The sequence below is a fragment of the Chiloscyllium plagiosum genome, unplaced genomic scaffold, assembly GCF_037043375.1.
Source record: "Chiloscyllium plagiosum isolate Xiang-an unplaced genomic scaffold, Cpla_swu_hap1 HiC_scaffold_25, whole genome shotgun sequence".
Taxonomy (NCBI): domain Eukaryota; kingdom Metazoa; phylum Chordata; class Chondrichthyes; order Orectolobiformes; family Hemiscylliidae; genus Chiloscyllium; species Chiloscyllium plagiosum.
In genome coordinates, this window is record NW_028270163.1 from 49,384,294 (window position 1) to 49,405,218 (window position 20,925).

Sequence of the window (20,925 nt, forward strand, 5' to 3'; positions counted from 1 at the left end):
GGCAGAGAATGCTGGAGAGACTCAGTAGGTCCGGCAGATACACTGAAGCCCATAGAAACACAGAACATAGGAGCAGGAGTAGGCCATTCCGCCCACCGAACCTGCTTCAACATTCAATATGACCATGACTGATCATCGAGCTCACACTCTCCCTCCCCCATATCCCTTGATCCCTTTAGACACAAGAGCTATATCTACCTCCTTCTCGAAAACACAATGTTCTGGCCTCAACTACTTTCTGTGGCAGTGAATTCCTCAGGCTCCCCACTGGCTGGGTGAAAGACTTCTCATCTCAGCCCTAAAAGGTATCCTTATCCTTAAACTGTGACCCCTGCATTGACCCTGACTAGTCCTGCTCGAATTTCATTGTGATGCCTCCTCATTCCAGTGAATATAGTCCTAACTGACTCAATCTCTCCTCATCCATCAGTCCTGCCATCCCAGGAATCAGGCTAGGAAACCTTCCCTCCATTCCCTCTACAGCAAGAGCAGCCTTCCTCAAGTAAGGAGATCAAAACTGCGCACAATATTCCGAGTGTGGCCTTACCAATGCAACATCTGATTCCATCAGAAATGTTCCGAAGAAGGGTCATACCAGACTCGAAACATTAACTCTCTTTCTCTCTCCACAGACATGGGCAGACCTGCTGAGTTTCTCCAGCATTTTCTGTCACCAACGGTACCGACTTTGGCAATGGGTGATCATTAGCTGTGTTATTACATATTCAACACAATTCATTGTGTATGCTCATGCATATTGTATAACAGATCATTGACAATGTGGTTAAGGTAATACCTACTGGCAGTTTCGCATTTGAATGGTGTGTTTGTGTGTTTGCTGATTCTTCAGCTGTCTGGGCTGTCCTCCCTCACCAATTCCTCTTTAAGGATAATCAAGCAGGGTCCAATCTGAAATCAGGCTTTGTTTAGCCAATTATTGTTGTAAGTTATAGTCTATCTCAATGAACACATTTCATGCAAACCCATGAAGTAGTTATAAACTAACCAACTGCTCGAGGAACATGTGCTTTTGACTAACAGCTCATTGCTGTTGACACTCCATTGTAGTGCTGAGGGAGAGTGGCATTGTTGGAAATGTTGTCTTACAGGTGAGGTGTTAAACTGAGGCTCCATCTCCCTTAAATGTAAAAGATCGTGTGGCACAATCTAACAAACGGGAATTTTTCAAAGTTCTCATTAGGATTTTGTCCCTTAACCAATGGCAAACACAGATATTGCCAGGGCAGAAGGGTTCGAGCTATAGGAAGAGGCTGAATAGGCTGGGGCTATTTTCCCTGGAGTGTCAGAGGCTGAGGGGGTGACATTGTAGGGTTTGATACAATCATGAGGGGTATCGATAGGGTAAATAGACAAGGTCTTGAGAGGGGAAAGATTTAAAAGGGACTTAAGGGACAACTTTTTCACGCAGAGGGTAATGCTTGTATGTAATGATCTGCCAGATGAGGTGGTGGAGGCTGGTACAATATTTAAAAGCAATTGGTTGGGAATATGATTAGGAAGGGTTTGAAGGGATATAGGCCAAATGCTGGCAAATGGGATTTGATTAATGTAGAGTACCTGGTTGGCATGGATGAGATGGACCGAAGGGTCCGTTTCTGCTGTATCTCTCTATGATTCAATGACTCGAAGTGGTTTTAATTACTTTCATTGTTTATTGTAAAGGCTGACTGTGTAAATTGGCTGCAATGCTTCCTCAAATTATAACAACTTCTAAAGTGCTTCATTGGCGAGAAAGCACTTTGCATGAACAGAGCTGTATTTATACCATGAAGTTCATCTTCACCACTAAAGCATGAATGATAGTTTAAGTCCTCTCTGTAAAAATAAACTTCAAACTGGAAATCACATAAGCGGTCAACATCATGGCGGACTCTTATCTACAAATGCATTGAATCAACAAAATTAGCTCCTTGATTGAAAACATTACTTTGGAAAATCTTAATGCTTTTAACTGTCTCCCACCTAACAAGTTAATGAGGAATTTGTAATGTCTTCCCCCCAACCACCCCCCCCCCCCCCACCCCCCCCCATACACTGTGTTACAGATACATCCTCTCGACAATTCCCACCAATGTTCCTCTTGTCCCTCTGTCAGATGAAGACGCTGATGCTATGCTCCAGGCAGCAGACATAGATGGAGACGGGAGAATTAACTACAAAGGTATGATTTGTACAAAGAGATCGGTTAGCTTGGTTGGTTGCATGGCTGGCTTGTGATGCAGAATTACTCCAACAACATGGGTACAATTCCCACACTCGCTGAGGTGACCATGAGGGGCATCTCCTTCTCAACCTCTCCCCTCGCCTGAGATGTGGTGACCCTCAGATTAAACCACCACCTGTCATCTCTCTCTGATGAGAAAGTGGTCCAATGGTCTGGTAGAACTATGGCCAGTTTGCAAACATATTGCTTTCACAATGTTGTACAGCATCTGTGAAATAGAATACACCTAAAAGAATCCCATGAGGAATTCAGAATCTATGGTGAACAGGTCAGCCTGAATTACAGGGCTGGGGTCAGTATTGTCAGGATTATTAATCCTCAAGAATTATTCTAGAGCCTATTAAAAGATAAACCAAGGTTAAAAATACCATTTTATTATATTTTTCTTCAAATAATTTTGCTTGAATTATAAAAATATTTTGAGTCATAGAGTCATAGAGATGTACAGCATGGAAACAGACCCTTCGGTCCAACCCGTCCATGCCAACCAGATATCCCAACCCAAACTAGTCCCGCCTGCCAGCACCCGGCCCATTTCTCTCCAAACCCTTCCTATTCATATACCCATCCAAATGCCTCTTAGGTGTTGCAATTGTACCAGCCTCCACCACTTCCTCTGGCAGCTCATTCCATATACATACCACCCTCTGTGAGAAAAAGTTGCCCCATAGGTCTCTTTTATATCTTTCCCCTCTCACCCTAAACTTATGGCCTCTAGTTCTGGACTCCCCGACCCCAGGGAAAAGACTTTGTCTATTTACCCTATCCATGCCCCTCATAATTTTGTAAACCTCTATAAGGTCACTTCTCAGCCTCCAACGTTCCAGGGAAAACAGCCCCAGCTTGTTCAGCCTCTCCCTATAGCTCAAATTCTCCAAACCTGGCAACATCCTTGTAAATCTTTTCTGAACCCTTTCAAGTTTCACAACATCTTTCTGATAGGAAGGAGACCAGAACTGCACGCAATATTCCAACAGTGGCCTAACTAATGTCCTGCACAGCCGCAACATGACCTCCCAACTCCTGTACTCAATACTCTGACCAATAAACGGAAGCATACCAAATGCCTTCTTCATTATCCTATCTACTTGTGACTCTACTTTCAAAGAGCTATGAACCTGCACTCCAAGGTGTCTTTGTTCAGCCAGACTCCCTAGGACCTTACTATTAAGTGTATACATCCTGCTAAGATTGGCTTTCCCAAAATGCAGCACCTCGCATTTATCTGAATTAAACTCCAATCTGCCACTTCTCAGCCCATTGGCCCATCTGGTCAAGATCCTGTTGTAATCTGAGGTAACCTTCTTCGCTATTCACTACACCTCCAATTTTGGTATCATCTTACTAACTATACCTCATATGCTCGCATCCAAATTATTCATGTAAATGACAAAAAGTAGAGGACCCAGCACCAATCCTTGTGGTACTCCACTGGTCATAGGCCTCCGGACTGAAAAACAACCCTCCACCACCACCCTCTGTCTTCTACCTTTGAGTCAGTTCTGTATACAAATGGCCAGTTCTCCCTGTATTCCGTGAGATCTAACCTTGCTAATCAATCTCCCATGAGGAACCTTGTCGAACGCCTTACAGAAATCCATATAGATCACGTCTACCGCTCTTTGTTACTTCCTCAAAAAACTCAATCAAGTTTGTGAGACATGATTTCCCACACACAAAGCCATGTTGACTATCCCGAATCAGTCCTTGCCTTTCCAAATACATGTACATCCTGTCCCTCAGGATTCCATCCAACAACTTGCCCACCACTGAGGTCAGGCTCACTGGTCTATTGTTCCCTGGCTTGTCTTTACCACCCTTCTTAAACAGTGGCACCACGTTAGCCAACTTCCAGTCTTCAGGCACCTCACTTCTGACTATCGATGATACAAATATCTCAGCTAGAGACCCAGCAATCACTTCTCTAGCTTCCCTTCAGAGTTCTAGGGTATAGCTGATCAGGTCCTGGGGATTTATCCACCATTATGCATTCCAAGACATCCAGCACTTCCTCCTCTGTAATTTGGACATTTTGCAAGGTGTCACCATCTATTTCCCTACAGTCTATATGTTTCGTATCCTTTTCCACAGTAAATACTGATGCAAAATACTCGTTTAGTATCTCCCCCATTTTCTGTGGCTCCACAGAAAGGCCGCCTTGCTAATCTTTGAGGGGCCCTATTTTCTCCCTCGATACCCTTTTGTCAGAACATAGAATATAGAAGAATACAGCGCAGTACAGGCCCTTCGGCCCTCGATGTTGCGCCAATCCAAGCCCACCTAACCTACACTAGCCCACTATCCTCCATATTCTGGATCAGTGGTGCTGGAAGAGCACAGCAATTCAGGCAGCATCCGATGAGCAGCAAAATCGACGTTTTGGGCAAAAGCCCTTCATCAGGAATAAAGGCAGAGAGCCTGAAGCGTGGAGAGATAAGCTAGAGGAGGGTGGGGGTAGGGATAGAGTAGCATAGAGTACAATAGGTCAGTGGGGGAGGAGATGAAGGTGATAGGTCAGGGAGGAGAGGGTGGAGTGGATAGGTGGAAAAGGAGCTGGGCAGGTCGGACAAGTCCGGAGAAACTAGGATGATGTGGGGGAAGGGGTAGTGAGGAAACTGTTGAAATCCACATTGATGCACTGGGGTTGAAGTGTTCCGAGGCGGAAGATGAGGCGTTCTTCTTCCATGCGTCTGGTGGTGAGGGAGCGGAGGTGGAGGAGGCCCAGCACCTCCATATTCTCGGCAGAGTGGGAGGGGGAGTTGAAATGTTGAGCCACGGGGCGGTGTGGTTGATTGGTGCGGGTGTCCTGGAGATGTTCCCTAAAGTGCTCTGCTAGGAGGCGCCCAGTCTCCCCAATGTAGAGGAGACCGCATCGGGAGCAACGGATACAATAAATGATATTGGTGGATGTGCAGGTAAAACTTTGATGGATGTGGAAGGCTCCTTTAGGGCCTTGGATGGAGGTGAGGGAGGAGGTGTGGGCACAGGTTTTACAGTTCCTGTGGTGGCAGGGGAAAGTGCCAGGATGGGAGGGTGGGTCGTAGGGGGGCATGGACCTGACCAGGTAGTCACGGAGGGAACAGTCTTTGCGGAAGGTGGAGAGGGGTGGGGAGGGAAATATAACCCTGGTGGTGGGGTCTTTTTGGAGGTGGCGGAAATGTCGGCGGATGATTTGGTTTATGCGAAGGTTGGTAGGGTGGAAGGTGAGCACCAGGGGCGTTCTGTCCTTGTTACGGTTGGAGGGGTGGGGTCTGAGGGCAGAGGTGCGGGATGTGGACGAGATGCATTGGAGGGCATCTTTAACCACGTGGGAAGGGAAATTGCGGTCTCTAAAGAAGGAGGCCATCTGGTGTGTTCTATGGTGGAACTACTCCTCCTGGGAGCAGATACGGGGGAGGCGGAGGAATTGGGAATACGGGATGGCATTTTTGCAAGAGGTAGGGTGGGAAGAGGTGTAATCCAGGTAGCTGTGGGAGTCGGTGGGTTTGTAGAAAATGTCAGTGTCAAGTCGGTCGTCACTGATGGAGATGGAGAGGTCCAGGAAGGGGAGGGAGGTGTCAGAGATGGTCCAGGTAAATTTAAGGTCAGGGTGGAATGTGTTGGTGAAGTTGATGAATTGCTCAACCTCCTCACGGGAGCACGAGGTGGCGCCAATGCAGTCATCAATGTAGCGGAGGAAGAGGTGGGGAGTGGTGCCGGTATAATTACGGAAGATCAACTGCTCTACGTAGCCAACAAAGAGACAGGCATCCTCCATATGCCTATCCAATGCCCGCTTAAATGTCCATAATGAGGGAGAGTCCACCACTGCTACTGGCATGGCATTCCATGAACTCACGACTCGCTGAGTAAAGAACCTACCCCTAACATCTGTCCTATACCTAACCCCCTTAATTTAAAGCTATGCCCCCTCTTAATAGCTGACTCCATACGTGGAAAAAGATTCTCACTGTCGACCCTATCTAAACCCCTAATCATCTTGTACACCTCTATCAAGTCACCCCTAAACCTTCTTTTCTCCAATGAAAACAGCCCCAAGTGCCTCAGCCTTTCCTCATACGATCTTCCTACCATACCAGGCAACATCCTGGTAAACCTCCTCTGCACCCGTTCCAGTGCCTCCACATCCTTCCTATAGTATGGCGACCAAAACTGCACACAATACTCCAGATGCGGCCGTACCAGAGTCTTATACAACTGCAACATGACCTCAGTACTCCGGAACTCAATTCCTCTACCAATAAAAGCCAGTACGCCATATGCCTTCTTCACCGCACTATTTACCTGGGTGGCAACTTTCAAAGATCTGTGTACATGGACACCAAGATCCCTCTGCTCATCCACACTACCAAGTATCCGACCATTAGCCCAGTACCCCATCTTTTTGTTACTCTTACCAAAGTGAATCACCTCACACTTAGTTACATTGAACTCCATTTGCCACCTTTCTGCCCAGTTCTGCAGCTTATCTATATCCCGCTGTAACCTGGCACATCCTTCCTCACTGTCTACAACTCCTCTGACTTTCGTATCATCCGCAAACTTGCTCACCCAACCTTCTAACCCCTCCTCCAGGTCATTTATAAAAATGACAAACAGCAATGGTCCCAAAACAGATCCTTGCGGAACACCGCTAGTGATGGCACTCCAAGATGAACCTTTGCCATCAACTACTACCCTCTGTCTTCTTCCAGCCAGCCAACTCCTAATCCAAACCTCCAACTCACCCTCAATGCCATACCTCCGTATTTTTTGCAGTAGTCTACCATGGGGAACCTTATCAAACGCCTTACTAAAATCCATATACACCACATCTACCGCTTTCCCCTCATCCACCTCCTTAGTCACCTTCTCAAAGAATTCAATAAGGTTTGTGAGGCACGACCTGCCCTTCACAAAACCATGCTGACTATCCTTGATCAAATTATTCCTATCCAGATGTTCATAAATCCTATCCCTTACAATTCTCTCTAAGATTTTGCCCACAACAGGAGTGAGACTCACCGGCCTATAGTTACTAGGGTTATCCCTACTCCCCTTCTTGAACAAGGGAACCACATTTGCTAGCCTCCAATCTTCTGGCACTACTCCTTAATGTATTTGTAAAAACCCTTTGGATTCTCCTTAAATCTATTTGCCAAAGCTATCTCATGTCCCCTTTTTGCCCTCCTGATTTCCCTTTTAAGTATACTCCTATGCCTTTATACTCTTCTAAGGATTTACTCAATCTATCCTGTCTATACCTTACATATGCTTCCTTCATTTTCTTAGCCAAACCCTCAATTTCTTTAGTCATACAGCATACCTACCAGCCTTTCCTTTCACCCTGACAGGAATATACTTTCTCTTGACTCTCGTTATCTCATTTCTGAAGGCTTCCTATTTTCCAACCGTCCCTTTACCTGCGAACATCTGCTCCCAATCAGCTTTTGAAAGTTCTTGCTTAATACCATCAAAATTGGCCTTTCTCCAATTTAGAACTTCAACTTTTAGATATGGTCTATCCTTTTCCATCACTATTTTAAATCTAATAGAATTATGGTCGCTGTCCCCAAAGCGCTCCCCCACTGACACCTCAGTCACCTGCCCTGCCTTATTTCTCAAGAGTAGGTCAAGTTTTGCATCTTCTCTAGTAGGTACAATCACATACTGAATCAGAAAATCTTCTTGTACACACTTAACAAATTCCTCTCTATCTAAACCCTTAACACTATGGTAGTCCCAGTCTATGTTCGGAAAGTTAAAATCCCCTACTATAACCACCCTATTATTCTTACAGATAACTGAGATCTCCTTACAAATTTGTTTCTCAATTTCCATCTGACTATTAGGAGGTCTATAATACAATTGTAACAAGGTGATCATCCCTTTCTTATCTCTCAGTTCCACCCAAATAACTTCCCTGGATGTATTTCCAGGAATATCCCCCCTCAGCACAGCTGTAATGCTATCCCTTATCAAAGACACCACTCCCCCTCCTCTCTTGCCTCCCTTTCTATCCTTCCTGTAGCATTTGTAACATTTTGGATGAGAAAATAATAGAAACCTACAAAATAGGAGCAGGAGTAAACCATTTTGCCCTTCAAACCATTCAATATGATCATCTGCCATTCCCTGTTGCCGTTTCCTCCCTGCACCTTTTGATCCCTTTAGCCCTAAGAAGTATATTAAAATCCTTCTTGAAAACATTCAATGTTTTGGTCTCAACCACTTTCTGTGACGGAATATTCCACAGGCTCCCCCCTCTCAGGGTGAAAAGCAATTCTCCTTATCTCAATCCAAAATGGCTACCCTGTACCTTAAACTGTGACCCTTCCAAATTTATAGTTCTATTCATTTTTCATATGATTTGCCTTTACTCAGACACATTTCTTTCAGTTCCACACTCTCACTAGACTCTTGGATCTTAGTTATTTTAGGGAGACCTCTCTTGTTTTCCCCGTGATAACAGATGCTCATTAGCTTCTCTTTCATTTCTCATGATTCGGAGATGCCGGTGTTGGACTGGGGTGTACAAAGTTAAAAATCACACAACACCAGGTTATAGTCCAACAGGTTTAATTGGAAGCATACTAGCTTTCGGAGCGATGCTCCTTCATCAGGTGATTGTGGAGGGCTCGATCGTAACACAGAATTTATAGCAAAAATTTGCAGTGTGATGTAACTGAAATTATACATTGAAGAATTGATTCATTCAGCCCATTGTGTCCACACCAATCCTCCACAATCACCTGATGAAGGAGCGTCGCTCCGAAAGCTAGTGTGCTTCCAATTAAACCTGTTGGACTATAACCTGGTGTTGTGTGATTTTTAACTTTCATTTCTCCATTGCCTATTTTTATGACTTCTCCTGTAACCAGGTATAATGGGCACATAAAGGCCTTTGGCAATGTTTTCCTTTTTACCTATGTATGGGAGCCTTTACATTATTTTTATGTTTCTTAATAGTTTATATTCATATTGTATTCATTCTTTTTAAATTAATTTCTTGGCCCGAATTTGCTGGTTTTTAAAATTCTCCCAATCCTCAGGCTTGCAACCTCTTTGGCAACTTTATAAACCTCCCATTCAGTTCTTAGTCTTGGTCATGCTGAAGCCTCATCTCTGTAATGACAATTAAATCATACCCCTTTGTTTCACTATTTGTCTTTGTGTACTATATCACCTGTTCAAATGTCTCCTTATGTCTATTTTTATCTGATGATACTCCTGTGAAACTATTTAGGATGTTTTATCCTGTTAAAGACACTTTCTAAGTGTAAGTTGTCTAGCTACTGTTGAGATCATTCTTTCCTTATCTTTCAACCAGATTCATAAAACTAAAAACAGCAATGTTTCTTACTTGAAGACAGTTATTAATAAGCATTTCACAGAATATACAACACATTTTGTCCCATTTCTAAAACCATCCATGCAGGGAGTCTTTGGGAGTACAGCATTACAGTGAACCATCCAAGTACTTGCCTGTCCCTGGTCCTGACGAGGAAGCAGAGTTCCTACTGAGTGAAATACTTACCTCTTTTAGTATGCTTTTCTGTGTCTCACTGTATACACTGCTACACAGTGCTTTATGATCCCCAATTTCTCTGAACAGATCGCCAGATAAGGAAGAGGAATCACTTTCTCTACCATCCTATACGTTCCCTGAACCAAAACATTATGATTCTGGGGAGGCAGTGGCACAGTGATAATGTCAGTGCATTAGTAATTGAAAACCTCAGAATAACCATAGAATCCCGACAGCATGGAAGCAGGCCATTCAGCCCATTGTGTCCACACCAATCCTCCCACCTAGACCCACTCCTGCTGTAACACTTCCAGCCTGCAAATCCCTGGGCACTTTGGGATGGCTAACCTACACATCTCTGGACTGTAGAAGGAAACCAGAGCACTCGGAGGAAGCCCACCCAGACACAGGGAGAATGTGCAAATCTAGGTCCCTAGTGCTATGAGGCAGCAGTGCTAACCACTGAGCCACTGTGACACCCTAATGCTCGAGGGACGTGGGTTTGAATGTCCATCTGTGGCAGATGGTGAAATTTGAATTTAATAAGAAACTGGAATAAAAAGCTAGCTCAAACGATAACCATGTAACCAACATACATTGGTGTTCTAAAAACAGCCCGTCTGGTTCACATCACTAATGCCCTTCAAGGAAGGAAATCTGCCATCCTTACCTGGTCTGGCCTACACATGCCATCAGACCTACAGCATTGTGGTTGGCTTGTAACTACCTTCTGGGTATTCAGAAGTAGGCAATAAATGCTGGGCGAAAGATGCTGGAGATTAGAGTTGAGAGTGTGGTGCTGGAAAAGCACAGCAAGTCAGGGAGCATCCGAGGAGCAGGAACATCAACGTTTCGGGCAAAAGCCCTACCTCAGGCATGATGGTCCACTCCTGGTCGAGCACCACACTCTCAGCATAGCCAGCAATGCACACATCCCATGAACAAAAAAAAAATCCTTTGAATGCTTTATTGCAGACTGTTAATATTGCAGTATGCCCTCGCCTTCTTTATCATTCCCTAATCATTCCCAAAACTGGGCTTTTAGGCATCAAACCAATCTCAATGCTGCTTGCTTGCTGCCTTTTCATTTGCAACATGAATTGTAGTTGTTGATTTGTTGGATACCTGATGGGGGCGCCAGTGTCACGAGTGACTGCTTGGCCAGTGAAAGCAAAGATAGGCCTCCAACTGTTAAAGGAGCAGTACATTGTGTCAGGAGTAGGCCACGAGAATCCAGTGAGAGCTGGGGCGGACTGGGAAAGACAGAAGAGTGGAACAGCATGGGGGAAGAGTGCAATTGGAATTTTCAAACTATACAGGGAAAAGTGGGGAATGGAAGAAAAGAAAAAGAAAATAAATGAGAAAGGTGGGACAGATTGATGTAGCATATTTTGGAGTTGAAAAGAATGAGAGGTGACCTTACCTTGGCAGGTTGGAAGCTAAGAGGATGTGGAAGAGACAAAACTAGGGGATATGGTTTAAACATAAGGGCTCTGCCAGAGACTGGGAAAATTCTTTTGTCCTAAGAGGATCATTGTTCTATGGACATAACCTGCACAGAGCAGTGGAGAGTGGGTCATTGAGTCTTCCAAAGGCTGTGTGTGATGGTTAATCAAACAAGGAGTCAAAGGGCATTGACACAAAGAACAGTTGAGGCTCCAGTCAACATTGACTGTATCAGTTAACAGAGCAAGCTTGAGGGACCGAATGGCCTATTCCTACCCTTATATGATATAGAATATTTGAAATATCAGCAATAAAAAGGATGATCTGTGATAGGGTGGTATAGGTATGGATAAAGTCAAACACCAAGAGAATCAAACAAGCCATCAAAAGAAACCCACCAGTAATTAACCAATGAATAATTGATGATCCCTTTAGAAAGTATTGGTGTGGGGTCTGTCCGATGGTTGAATGGATGTTTAGTTGTGTAAGGTTAAGACTTGATCCCCAAAGTGTCAAACCAACATTAGACACTAAAGTTGTGATCTACCTGTACTGCAAACATCCAATAATATTCACTGCTCTCCCCCTCACTAAAACAGCACACAACATGAGACATGCTGTAAAATTGTGTATGAGTTCCATCGACACCATTTGAGACACCAAAGAACTCCTGTGGCATCTGGAAAATAAGCACCATCATTCCAAATTTTGTTCCATCCGTATTTTAACACAAACAACCATTTAGTTCAATATTATCCATCGAGCTTAAAACATTTGATAATTTTCACAATACAATGGCTTCGGGTCTGAAATTCAACAGATGTACATTTGTTTATTGTGTCTTTTTGGAATGTTAGGTTTATTTTGGTGAAGATAGGACTTCAACCCCTTGAGAGTCTGGAATCAGTATAAAGCTCACTGTGCTATCCACAGCAGAGACTGTTTTAACAAGAAATGGAAATTGTAAATATAACTTGGAATTGTAAGGTACCTCAGCGTGCCACATAGTGCATTGAAAATTGCACTTTACGTCATGCCAAACTTGAACTGTTATGTATGATCCTTTTTCTAATTTTATGAATAAAGTAGACATTTTCCAGGGGAAAAAAAAATCTTTCAGCTGATGATAACAACGCTCAGTTACAAGTGAATGAGAATGTACAATTTAAATGGAGTCAGCAAAAGATTTCGACTCATGTTTTATTCTTTCTTCCAGAATTTGAAGCTATGGTTAAGGAAGAAAAGATGCCCAGAAAAAAGTAGAAGGGTAGAGATGAGAAATGTCCATTGTTAAAGAGTGAAGTTGCACATGGCACGGAGCTTTGCATTGACTGGGGTATTGTTGGAGCTTCTGCAAACTCTTTGAAACCCCTTTCTCCCAGACTCACCTTACAGGAAATACCAACGTACACATTGAAAAGGAAATTCTTTAGTTCTAATATAATACAACTTAGAGCAGAAAGGACAAAACCTGTTCTGCCTAATAGATTGAAATAAGAAGGGAAATTTGGCATGTTTTTTTTCTGGGGTGAGGGGGCATTGAGATACAGGAGTTGACATGTGATTTACTCAAATCTGCTGATGGTGCAATTACTGTGCTTTGAAAAAGTTGAAGGTCTAAGAGCTGGGTCATTATTGCTGCTTTCCGCTTTGCTGTTTACAACCACGGTGTACCTGTGTATTTCTGAGTGAACCTGCATGGGAGCTGATGGGGGAATAAAATCTCGACTCTCTACTGCTCTGTTTCCTCTCATTGCAATCACTGCGCTGAGCCATTCAGCAACCTCCACAACTTGTATGAATGATTTATTTTTGAGAATGTCATTTCCTGAATGAATAAAACAGTTATGTTTGCTATCAATGGCATGTAGACTCCTAATTCATGCAAAACTACATTGTATTGAAGATGGGATTTTCTGGGAGCTTGCATAGTTAGCTTCCTATCCCAAAGAAATACTTGAACCACTGCAAAGTTACAGCTCTTGTACTGTCTGTCAATCCATTGGCCCGAGTGCATTTCCAACCACATGAGGTGGCATGGTGGCTCAGTGGTTAGCACTACTGCCTCACAGTGCCAGGGACCTGCGTTTGATTTCACCTTTGGGCGACTGTCCTGTGTGGAGTTTGCATGTTCTCCCCGTGTCTGCGTGGGCTTTCTTCCGGATGCTCCAGCTTCCTCCCACAGTCCAAAGATGTGCAGGTTAGGTGAATTGCTGATGCTAAATTGCCCATGATGTACAGGGATGTGTAGGTTGGGTGCATTAGTCAGCAGTAAATGTAGAGTAATAGGATAGGGGAATGGGTCTGAGTGGGTTGCTTTTCGGAGGGTTGGTGGGCCAAATGGCCAGTTTCCACACTACAGGGATTCAGAGTATGCACTAACATTAAAGAGCAATCACCTTCTTGATCTGCATAAGGCTAAGAATCCCAAATAGTGAACTTACTTTGCAAATTTTAATTTGTGTCGAACGTAGAGTGCACACATCATTTAATTGCAAGCTTTTTCTTCTCAACTTTGCTGGTTTGTCAAAAGTCAGTAATGAACTTGACTGCATTCCCAATGACCATTGATGTGTTCAGATCGGGACAGTAATGAGATCAGCCGAGTGGACCTCAGAACATGAGATCCCTGAGTGGGGCTGTTAATCTGGTCCAATTGGGGAGCCCTGGCTGACAGTTATAAACAGGAGTGTCAGTGGTTCTGCTCACTCTGAGGGAGCTGGATCAGTGTCAAAGACTCTCTGTGTGTAAGTAAAAGGGGACTTGGTGATGGAATACTGGCCTCGATGGTGTAATCTCAGACACCCGTTAGTAACTACTGGGCCCATCAATCACTGATTTGTGTTGACCTCCACTGCAACTGTATGAACGGTGGAGGAAAAATTCTTTGGGATCTGTTTGGAAAGACAGCTCAGAGAATTCTGAGATGACATGCTTCCATAATAAGAATATCAACGGGATGGAGGGGAGAACATCGGTTTAACTGATTTACATTGAGTTGTGTTTAGTTTAATTTAATTAAATGGGATAGTGGGAGTTTCACAGTTGCTTTGAGAACAGACTTCCACAACTCTGACCATTATTCTGCAAAAATTTAAATGAGTCTGTTTTATGAAGCTTTTTTAAATGATTGCCGTATTTAATTATTATCCCCGAGCGGCTGTAAATCCATAACAAGTGAGTATGTAACATGTAGTGATTTGTATTTAGCTGCACCGTGCAATACTGAGAAGGAAATAACAGAGTCCAGTTATATTAGGGCATTGTGGGGCTTTGCTGGTTCCTCAGCCTTGGCAGAAGTTGGGAAAGGATCTTCATTTTTAGTGCTGGGGCACAGGGTTGATTCGGAGTTGCTACTACTGGGGGAGGAATGCATTCATTTTGCATTATTTTGGGGGGATAGGGCATTTTGCAAAATGGTGGAGAAGGGTTCCTTATGGAGTTACCAGGAAATTGGGGGGTTAGTTTTGAGTCCTTATTGCACTCCTAGGATCCATCAGCAGTGAAACAGAAGGAAAGAGCATGGAAACTATCGTGATTTCAACACTCAACTTTGCAAAACTTTCACATGAATATGTGTAAATATAAATTGTGGGATTTTGTGATCAGTTCCTCAAGTTTTGTGCATATTTCCCAATGGCTTTTGACTATTTCTCTGCCTTGTGCATCAGTAATTAGTATTTTTACATTTCCTAATGAGCAACAGAACATCAGGTGTGACCAGAAGATTTATTTATAAATAAAAGAAATTTAAATTCAGAAAGTAGAGTTCAAACCAGCAAAAGGTAAAATATTCTGTCATGCCTTTCTCTCACCCTCAGTTGGTTCTATGCAATGTTTTCTCTAGTCTGATAATTATCCAAATTCCTACTGAAAGCAGTGGCTAAATCGGCCTCCACCACATTCCCAGGCAGTGCAATACAGATCCCAACCACTCACTGGTGTTAAGACAGATTTCCTCATGTCACTTTGACTCTTTTACCCTTCACCTTAAATCAGGACCTCATCTCTTTTTGACCTTTTTGCCAATGGGAACAGGCTCTTTCCATCTATTCTGCTCCGACCCCCACATAACTTTGAACATCTCGATCAATCCCATTTCAGCCTTTGCTTTTCAACAGAAGATTGGCCCAACTTTTGAGATCTATTCATGTCTCTCTGCAACCTTGCCCGTTAATTGTTTCTAATCCAACAATGTCTTTACCTCTTTCTTATATTGTGGTGCCCAGAAGTAGACACAACACTATGAGTGGCATGGTGGCTCTGTGGTTAGCAGTGCTGCCTCATAGCACCAGGATCTCAGGTTCAATTCCAGCCTTGGGCAATTGTCTGTGTGGAGTTTGCATATTTCCCAATGGCTTTTGACTGTTTCTCTGCCTTATGCATCAGTAATTAGTATTTTTACATTTCCTAATGAGCAACAGAACATCAGGTGTGACCAGAAGATTTATTTATAAATAAAAGAAATTTAAATTCAGAAAGTAGAGTTCTGTGTGGGTTTCCTCCGGGTGCTCCAGTTTCCTCCCACAGTCCAAAGATGTGCAGGTCAGGTGAATTGGCCATGCTAAATTGCCCATAGTGTTAGGTGCATTACAGGGAAATGTGTCTGGATGGGTTACTCTTCAGAGGGTCAGCGTGGACTTGCTGGGCCGAAGGGCCTGTTTCCACACTGTAGGGAATCTAATCTAATGTCAGATGAAAGGGAGAAAAAATGTTAGGAATAAATGTGTGAAATAGAAGCAGAAGTAGACCATTCAGCCTGCTCCAGCATTGATTTTATTTGTCATTGATTTGATTGAAGCTTTATTGTCACGTGTACTCAAGTACAGGAGTACAGTGAAAACTGTACAAAGTCACCAAACATGGCACTACCTTAGGTACAATGTACTGAGGGTCAAAACTTCAGTACAAGTAGTAATACGGAGAAGGAAATTAAAGTATTACTGTTGTTCTTAATACAAGTAGAAAAATAAAGAAATAAAGTTAATAAAGTTAACATAATAATATGAACGTCCATAAAGTGTTAAAACAAAGGAATAAAGACAAGAGTTCAACAGTCTTTCTTAACTGCACACCCTCCAAGGGCTCAGCTCTGGTCTGCTCTCCGGGAAACCTCAGGTTTCCTGCTCTCAAAGCCGCAGATACTGGGGGGTCTCCCTCGCTGACACATCGACCTCACACTAACCACGCTGAGCTCCAGGCCCAGAGCCACTTCCCTTCACCGGGCCTCCAGCCAACGTTCCACCGGGCCCAGAGCTGCTTCCCTGCACCAGACCCCATCACCAGGCCCAGAGTTGCTTCCCTGCACCAGACCCCATCACCGGGCCCAGAGCTGCTTCCCTGCACCAGACCCCATCACCAGGCCCAGAGTTGCTTCCCTGCACCAGACCCCATCACCAGGCCCAGAGTTGCTTCCCTGCACCAGACCCCATCACCAGGCCCAGAGTTGCTTCCCTGCACCAGACCCCATCACCAGGCCCAGAGCTGCTTCCCTGCACCAGACCCCATCACCAGGCCCAGAGTTGCTTCCCTGCACCAGACCCCATCACCAGGCCCAGAACTAATTCCCTGCACTGGGCCTCCGGCCGACACCTCACCAGGTCCAGAGCTGCTTCCCTGCAGCAGACCCCATCACCAGGCTCAGAGCTGCTTCCCTGAATCGGGCTCTCAGCTAACACCCCACCAGGCCCAGAGCTGCTTCCTGGTACCAGGCCTCCAGCCAACATTCCACTAGGCCCAGAGCTGTTGCCGTGCTCCCTGTGATGCCATCGCCACTGCTGCCTCTCTCTCTCTCCAGAGTTCCAGAAAAATTATAAAGAGAGGGAAGAAAAGAAATTCAATTCAACAATATCATGACTGACCTCTTTGTGTGTCCAATTCAACATTCCCATCATGCTGGGGAATTGAGGGTTGTTGGAGGCTGGTTGTAGTCTGTTGACTTCTATCTTAAAAATATTCAATGAACCTGTCTTTAGAGGCAGAGTTTCAAAATCACACTGAGAGAAAATAAATCTCCTCATCTCTGTCTAGAAAGGGTGACCCCCCCTAATTGTAAAACTGTGTCCCCTAGTTCTGATGAAGGGTCACTGGACCCGAAACTTTGACTGTTTCTCTCTCCACAGGTTTGCTGAACCTCTCCAGCACTTTCTGTTTCCCAGGTCTGGGCTGACCTACAGGAGGAAATATTTGTTCCATGCCTACCTTGGCAAGACTGTTCAGGATCTTATCCTTCTGTCAAGTCACCCCTTCACTCTTTCCAGAGGGAACAGCCCAGCCCGTCCAAATTATCCTCAGCAGACAACCTGCTGATTCCAGGTATCAATCTAGTAACAAAGACAAAAGCAGAAATTGCTGGAAAAGCTCAGCAGGTCTGGCAGCCCCTGTGGAGAGAAATCAGAGTGGGTCAACTACACCTAACTGTTGAAGTAAAACTTCAGGCTAAATGTTCCCAGGTACTGAACATTGTGGGAAATAACGAGTATATTAGAAAAAAGTATTCTGAGGAAGGGGGTCACTCGACCCAAAATGATTTCTCTCCACAGATGCTACCAGACCTGTTGAGTTTTTCCATCAATTTCTGTCTTTGTCTCTGGTTTCCAGCATACTCAGATTTTTTTATTTCAGGTTTGTATCAATCTAGTAACCTCCTCTGAACCCCCTTCAATACATTTACATCTCTCCTTAAAGAAGATGACCTAAACTGTACACAACATTTGAAATCTGCTCTCTCCAAAGCACTATATAACTGAAGTATGACATCTTTACTTTTAGATTCAATGTTGCATTTTAAGGAACAGCATCCCATTATCCTTCTTCATTCCATGCTATACCCGCATACTCATGTTTTGTGACTGATGCAACAGAACATCGAACTCCCTCTGCACCTCAGAATTCTACAGTTGTTCTCCATTTTAAAAAAAACCAAATATTGCTTAATTCTTCCTGCCAAAGTGAATAACTTGACATTTTCTCACATTACACTCCATCTGCCAAAATTTTTCCCATTCGCTCAACTTATCCACATCTGCCCGTAACTTCTGTCTTCTTCACAAGAGTCCATAGCTTGGTATACCAGGCTGTCTATCTGGGCGTCATCGGTCAGTTCAGACACTGTACCTCAGCTCCACTCATCCAAGTTATTGATGTAGAATCATAGAGTCATTGAGATGTGCAGCACGGAAACAGACCCTTTGGTCCAACTTGCCCATGCCAAATAGATATCCTAAATAAATCTAGTCCCATTTGGCCTTTACATCTTCTAAACCCTTCCTATTCATATACCCATCCAGATGCCTTTTAAATGCTGTAATTGTACCAACCTTCACCACTTCCTCTGGTAGCTCATTCCATAAACGCAACATCTTCTGAGTGAAAAAGTTACCTCTTAGATCCTTTTTAAATCTTTCCCCTCTTATCTTAAACGTATGCCCTTTACCCTATCCATGCCCCTCTATAAGGTCACCCCTCAGCCTCTGACGCTGCAGTGAGAATAGTCCCAGTCTATTCAGCCTCTCCCTATAGCTCAAATCCTTCAACCATGGCAATATCCTTGTAAATCTTTTCTGAACCCTTTCAAGTTTCACAACATCCTTCTGATAGGAGGGAAACCAGAATTGCACACAATATTCCAAAAGTGACCTAACCAATGTCCTGTACAACTGCAACATGACGTCCCAATGCCTTTTTCCAATGCACTGATCAATAAAGGCAAGCATACCAAATGTCTTCTTCACTATCCTATCCACCCGCTACTCCACTTTCAAGGAGCTATGAACTTGCGCTCCAAGGTCTTTGTTCAGCCACATTCCCCAGTTACCGTTGTGTATACATCTTGCCCTTAATTTATTTCCAAAATGGAGCACCTCACATTTATCTAAATTAATATCCACATGCGGCAATCTGCTGTGTGCAGCAATTATCACTTTAAAATGTTTGATTCAAACACCTTCCAGACAACAGACATTGAGCCTAACTGGCTTACAGTTTCCCGTCTTCTGCACCAGTGAATAGGTTTGAGAAGATGCAGGAAGTGACACCCAGCTCATATATTGGACCAGCCGTAGCTCAGGGTTGCTGGCCTGCTCTCTTAGTCTTTGCTCACTTAGCACCTACCTGCATGCTCACAGCATCGAAGCCTTGCCATGTCTTCCACTGGTGCTGATCAGTACTACCTTGTTGAGATGCTCCTTAGTGTAGACGCTCAGATAGACTGCTCGATATGTTCATCGATTGGAATCTGTCTGGAGAAACATCACACCGACTCTTCAATCTACACTCGCAGCATACACTAGCTTCTGTATAACAAATACACTGCCATCCTCCCCTGGTCTGGCCTATATGTGACTCCAGCCTACAGTGATATGGATGGTTCTTAACTGCCCTCTGAGTTGCCCGAGTAAGCCATTCTGTTGTAACAATTCCAAGATGTAACAAATAAAGTTTCAAGAAAGAAATGAAACTAGACAAATCACTAGCCATCAAGCTAGGCACCAGAAAAGACAATGGCAGATACAGCCCTGTACAACCTGTGAAGTCCTCCTCACTAATATCTGGGGGCTACTGCCAACATTGGGAGAGCTGTTTCCCAAGCAACAGCCTGACATTGTCAGTAAGGTATGATTCCGTGAGTATGACTATGTCCCAGACACCACAATCACTGCCCCTGGATATGTCCTGTCCCACCAGCAGGACAGAGCCAGCAGAGGTAGTGGAACAGTGGGGCACAGTCAATAGACAATAGACAATAGGTGCAGGAGTAGGCCATTCTGCCCTTCGAGCCTGCACCACTATTCAATATGATCATGGCTGATCATCCTTAATCAGTATCCTGTTCCTGCCTTATCTCCATAACCCTTGATTCCACTATCCTTGAGAGCTCTATCCAACTCTTTCTTAAATGAATCCAGAGACTGGGCCTCCATTGCCCTCTGGGGCAGAGCATTCCACACAGACACCACTCTCTGGGTGAAGAAGTTTCTCCTCATCTCAGTCCTAAATGGTCTACCACGTATTTTTAAGCTGTGTCCTCTGGTTCGGCACTCACCCATCAGCGGAAACATGTTTCCTGCCTCCAGAGTGTCCAATCCTTTCATAATCTTATATGTCTCAATCAGATCCCCTCTCAGTCTTCTAAACTCAAGGGTATACAAGCCCAGTCGCTCCAGTCTTTCAGCGTAAGGTAATCCCGCCATTCCAGGAATTGACCTCGAGAACCTACGCTGCACTCCCTCAATAGCCAGAGTGTCTTTCCTCAAATTTGGAGACCAGAACTGCACACAATACTCCAGGTGTGGTCTCACCAGGGCCCTGTACAGCTGCAGAAGAACCTCTTTGCTTCTATACTCAATCCTTCTTGTTATGAAGGCCAGCATGCTATTAGCCTTCTTCACTATCTGCTGTACCTGCATGCTTACCTTCATTGACTGGTGTACAAGAACACCCAGATCTCTCTGTACTGCCCCTTTACCTAAATTGATTCCATTTAGGTAGTTATCTGCCTTCCTGTTCTTGCCACCAAAGTGGATAACCATACATTTATCCACATTAAACTGCATCTGCCATGCATCTGACCACTCACCTAACCTGTCCAGGTCACCCTGTAATCTCCTAACATCCTCATCACATTTCACCCCACCACCCAGCTTAGTATCATCAGCAACTTTGCAAATGTTATTACTAATACCATCTTCTATATCATTAATATATTTTGTAAAAAGCTGTGGTCCCA

At 44.1% G+C, this 20,925-nt stretch overlaps 1 protein-coding gene across 1 annotated transcript in view; it reads left to right on the plus strand.

The window, feature by feature from the left end:
- LOC122561933 (parvalbumin-like EF-hand-containing protein) overlaps positions 1 to 13,059 on the plus strand; it is a 41,471-nt gene extending 28,412 nt beyond the window's left edge. The window contains exons 4-5 of the mRNA XM_043714249.2: positions 2,067 to 2,182; positions 12,415 to 13,059. Of these exons, the coding sequence (XP_043570184.1) occupies positions 2,067 to 2,182; positions 12,415 to 12,461 (163 nt within the window). The 3' untranslated portion in view covers positions 12,462 to 13,059. The remainder of the gene's footprint in view (positions 1 to 2,066; positions 2,183 to 12,414) is intronic.
- The last annotated feature ends 7,866 nt before the right edge of the window (positions 13,060 to 20,925 follow it).